Source organism: Astyanax mexicanus, chromosome 4 (assembly GCF_023375975.1).
Source record: "Astyanax mexicanus isolate ESR-SI-001 chromosome 4, AstMex3_surface, whole genome shotgun sequence".
NCBI lineage: Eukaryota > Metazoa > Chordata > Actinopteri > Characiformes > Acestrorhamphidae > Astyanax > Astyanax mexicanus.
The window spans coordinates 52,907,240-52,912,670 of NC_064411.1; the positions used below are offsets into that span (position 1 = coordinate 52,907,240).

The 5,431-nt window shown below is 37.3% G+C and overlaps 1 protein-coding gene across 1 annotated transcript; it reads right to left on the reverse strand.

Annotated features, from left to right (window-relative positions):
* Positions 1 to 405: 405 nt before the first annotated feature.
* On the reverse strand, positions 406 to 4,482 carry adipoqb (adiponectin, C1Q and collagen domain containing, b; the record flags this gene model as incomplete). Its single annotated transcript, XM_022662235.2, has 2 exons — positions 406 to 3,387; positions 4,305 to 4,482. Coding segments are annotated over 2 exons (720 nt in total), but the record flags the coding sequence as incomplete, so codon positions are not given.
* Positions 4,483 to 5,431: the final 949 nt, after the last annotated feature.

Here is a 5,431-nt window from a genome sequence, read left to right on the forward strand (position 1 = left end):
AGTTAGTCTGTGGCATTATAGTGAAGATCTGAACAAAAGAGATGCTTCCCTCCATTGTGTTGACCTTGAATCTGCAGCTCATAAATACAGTATAAAAATGGACACAGCAACTGGTAGACCTGGACTACAGCCAGCAGCCAATAGCAGGCCTAAGGTGGTGAACACCTGTCATAATGCACTCAGTGATCTGTGCTGTGGGTTTTATAACCTAACAAAGTAGACTCATACAGCTCTGGAAAAAATGAGGAATCAATGTCTCTGATTTTGCTATTTATAGGTTTATGTTTGAGTAAAATGAACATTGTTGTTTTATTCTATAAACTACAGACAACATTTCTCCCAAATTCCAAATAAAAATATTGTTATTTAGAGCATTTATTTACAGAAAATGAGAAATGGCTGAAATAACAAAAAGAAAACAAAGAAAACAAGTTCATATTCATAAAGTTTTAAGAGTTCAGAAATCAATATTTGGTGGAATAACCCTGGTTTTTAATCACAGTTTTCATGCTTCATCTTGGCATCATGTTCTCCTCCTCCACCAGTCTTACACACTGCTTTTGGATAACTTTTTGCCTTTACTCCTGGTGCAAAAATTCAAGCAGTTCAGCTTAAAGGTTTGATGGCTTGTGATCATCCATCTTCCTCTTGATTTTATTCCAGAGTTTTCAATTTGGTAAAATCAAAGAAACTCATCATTTTCAAATGGTCTTTGTTTCTAGAGCTGTACATAAAATAGAGATGGACATGTACTGTACATTTTATTAGTGTTTATTTGTGCCATATAAAAAAAATGATATACAGAAGTGCTAGTTGAGTCATATCGAGTAGTTTGTTAACTTGGAATTTACCCAGAAAAATTCAGTCAGTCATTTGCTAAGCTAACAGATGCTAAAGATAAGTAAGCGCAGCTAATGTTACTATCCTAGTCCTGACAGCTCATACTGTGACTTTGAGCAGTTTGGTTCTGCTGCCGCTGCTGCTTAAAAAGCTCTAAAGTTAGAGAAAACTTCATTTATACTATATATATATATAGAGCTAAGCAGAGCTTTTTGTGGTGTAAACTACCCTCAGCATTGCTATTCTTACCATAGGTTTACCTAAATAGTGCAATTTTAGTCATATATTTGTCACAGCAGTGCTACTTGAGTCATATCAATTAGCTAGTTAACATGGAATTTACCCAAGAAAGCTCAGTCAGACTTCTGCTATACTAGAAAATGCTAAAGCTAAGTTACGCAGCTAATGTTACTATCCTAGTCCTGTACAGCTCATACCGTATCTCTGAGCAGTGTGGGTCTGCTGCCGCTGCTTCTTAAAGAGACCCAAAGTATAGAGGAAACTCAATATATACTGCAATATACTGTGTATATATTGGGCTAAGCTGAGCTTTTTGTATTGTAAATTACCCTAAGCATTGCTATTCTTACCATAGATTTACATAGGTAGTGCAATTCTAGTCAGAGATTTGCCACAGCAGTGCTATTTGAGTCATATCGATTAGCTAGTTAACTGTGTTAAAAGTGTTTTGCTAAACTAACAAATGCTAAAGGCATGTTAGTGTAGCTACTGTTACTATCCTAGCCCTGTACAGCTCATACTGTATCTCTGAGCATTGTGGGAATGCCGCTGCTTATTAAACAAGTCTTGAAGTTAGAGAAAACTCTATTACATACTGCAATATACTGTGTATATATCTAAGCAGAGCTTTTTGTGTTGTAAATTACCCTCAGTGTAGCTATTCTTACCATAGTAGTGCAATTTTAGTCATAGATTTGCCACAGAAGTGCTACTTGAGTCATACCAATTGGCTAGTTAACTTGGAATTTACCCAGGAACACTCAGTCAGACTTTTGCTAAATGAACAAATGATAAAGGTAATTTAGCGCAGCTACTGTTTCTATCCTAGCCCTGTACAGCTCATACTGTATCTTTGAGCAGTGTGGTTCTGCTGCCGCTGCTACTTAAAGAGTCCTAATGTTGGAGGAATCTCTATAGGACTAAAATATAACTTAAAATAAATAAATTCAATCATTTTCTCTGTATAATGTGTCTTTTTAACTCTTCACTTTTTGCCCGAACATTTTTGGTTGCCATACCATATTCTGTGAATCCCTACCTTCGACCAATATTAATGTCGTCACGCACTGTGTTGCACATTTTGTTTTTACATTTTTGCATATATACCTCCTATATATTCCTGAGCAGAGCTACTTTTGTCATAAATTACCCTCAGCACTGCTAGTTTTACCACAAATTTACATAAGTAGTTCAATTGTAGTCATAGATTTGCCACAGCAGTGCTAGTTAACTAAAATTTATTCAGGAAAACACGGTCAGTCTTTTGCTAAAGTAACAAATGCTAAATTAGCTACTGTTACTATACTAGCCCTGTACAGCTCATACTGTGTGTTTGAGCAGTGTGGGTCTGCTGCTGCTTAAAAAAAAGTCCTAAAATGATAGGAAATTGTATATATACGGCAATTTGGTTGCCATATCATACTCTGTAAATCCCTAACCAGCACCCATATTAATGTTGGGACATGGTGTTGGACATTGGACAGTTTTTATTGAATGTCTCCGCAGTTTCTTGTATATCAAAGTACAACAATAAGCCAGAGAAGATGGAGTCATTATTGTAATTTGCATATACTCCTCCAATATATACCTGAACAGAGCTACTTTTGTCATAAATTACCCTCAGCATTGCTATTCTTACCCTTCATTTTCATGTAGTTCAAGTTTAGTCATAAATTTGCCAAACCATATTCTGTGAATCCCAACCCTGCACCCATATTAATGTTGGGACATGGTGTTGGGCATTTAGTTTTTTTTATTTCTTCGTTTAGCGTCTGCGCTTTGCAGTTTCTTGTATATCTGGGTACAGTAGAAAACCCGAGAAGGTGGAGTCATTATTGTTATCTGCATACACTCCTCCAACCTTCTCCTCCCCGTACACCTGCAGCCACACCTCATCCCCCGCCTCCAGCTTCAGGACCACCGATCCCGACGCCTGGTCCACGTCCCGCTCCTGGTACTGGTCGTAGGTGAACATGACTGTCTTGTCGTTCCTGTAGAGGCTGACCTTGACGTCCTTGGTGTAGACGGTGAGGTGGTAGGTGAAGTAGTAGACGCCGGGGATGGAGCAGCGGAATTTGCCGGAGACGTCGTCGTAGTGGTGCTGCTGGTTGTAGAAGAACTTGTTGAAGCGGATGGGGACGTTGGTGGACGGGACCATGCTGGAGAGGCCGACGCTGAAGGCGGAGTGATAGGACAGGGCGTTTTCTCCACGAGCTCCTTTCAGTCCTGGAGTCCCAGGAAAGCCTCTGGGACCAGTAGCACCAGTTTGTCCTGTATCTCCTGGTTCTCCTTTATCTCCTGGGTCACCTGCAGTGGAAAGGTTATAAAAGTCCATATTTGTCAAGGATTTTTAGCAAAAATCATCAAAGTCATTAGTGTATTGCTATCTTGGCAGCGAAAAACACAGCTGTTCCACTGACTGAATACAACCTAGACAGATACAGAACAGTTAGACGTTCATTGCTATCTTGGCAATGCAACATTGTACAAACCCAACTTTTACATCAACAATAAACAGAATGAATTAGAGTGAACGAGCAGGTCAAATTTCTCTGATAGGAAGTGCTGGACATGTCCAGGTAGCTGCGACATTAAAATTGCAATCCGCCAAAGTCAGAGCTCACCTGGCTCTTAAAGGGAATGGCAAGTGACCCAAAACACACCCATGATTATTCAAGAGAATTCAAGCAGTGCAAGGTGTACTTTTCCCATCGTTATGATAGCAAAGACACACTGACACTAGTGCCCTAAATCACACTGACACTAATTCCCTATACATCTCTAAAATATGACCATAATATAATAATAATATAATATAATATAATATGATACTGTGTAATATAAAATATTAAATGACACAAAAAATTGACTGTGAGGGGAGGCAGGTAGGCCTCTGCTGCAGTGCTGTTAGCCAATCAGAGGCGATATATTTGTATGTATGAATATTCATGAGCAAGAGCCAAAATCCTGTCTCTCTTCAGAGACCACTAATCCTGGGAACTAAAGCAGGGTTATATAGAAACACTGGAGCACTTTTTTTTTTTTTCACAAACCCCTCACGTGACATTCATTCATACTAGAGACAGAACTAGACTTTTTAAAATGAATGAAAAAAAGGATGGATTAAGACCTTTAATGATAAGCATTGAGCTAGAAATTAGCCCAAAATGTTTCCCTTTCTTCATTTTAGAAAATGTCTGGAGGCCCAACTCAGTTCTTCTTACCAGTATCTCCTTTGTCACCCTTCGGTCCATGCAGTCCATCTCTCCCGTCTCTCCCAGGATGCCCGCTGTGCCCAGGCGTACCAGGAACTCCTCCCATCCAGAAAGCACATGGATGCCGTTCATCAGGTTTACTGGGTTCCTCCGCCTGGCCCTGAAGCTCCTCCTCCAACACCACCTCTCCTTCATCTACTGCTCCATCATCTACCTCTCCATATTCATCCTGACCCAAATTAAGACGTCCAATCAGCAGGATGGCCAACAAAAACCTCCATACTGACGTCATGGTGATCCTGAAAAAGAGAAAAATTAAAGGTTTTACAATTATTTAGGTGGAATTTCTCAAACATTCTCAAAAAGTACAGGATTTAGGATTATTTAAAGAATTGCTGTTTCGGAGACACATGCTTTTAAATGGACAGCGACAATTTGCAGTTGCAGTGATAATTAACATTTTGTAAAATTTTTAAATAGTTTTTATGATTTTAGATACTTTATTTTAGTTACTTTTGACTATTTGGAGAATCCTTCTAAATAAATTGAACTGATATTTTTCTGACTATTTGACGATTTCTTTCTACGCAATTGCAAGTTTTTATCATTAAAAATCTGTCCGTTTAAAGAATTCTCAAGAATTATTTTCATTTGCAGGGTTTCACATCAAAACTGGCTATTTAACTATTAAATAATTCTGTTTTCTAATAAGAACATTAAAATTCATTGTCCTGAACAGATTTCTCATTAAACTGATTTCAGTATTCTAGGAATAAATTAGAAAAATGTAAAATTGAAATAAAAATTTTACCTGTCTCCATTTTTGATGGTTTTTAATTTACTGCATATTTGATCAAACATACTGTTTCTTATGAAAAAAGGACAAATAGAAATTCTCCAAAATTACTTAAAAATAAACTTCTAAACTATTTGAAGAATTCTTAAAATTTCTATACAATCGCAAGTTTTTATCTTTAAAACTCCGACAGTTTAAAGAATTCCTCAAACTAATGACTATTAAACCTTTTTTTAGGGTTTTAAATCAAATGCTTTTTTTAAACTATTTAATAAATTCTGTTTTCTAATAAAAACATAAAAAATCATTAAACTGAACTTTAAACTAGTCATCCAATTTC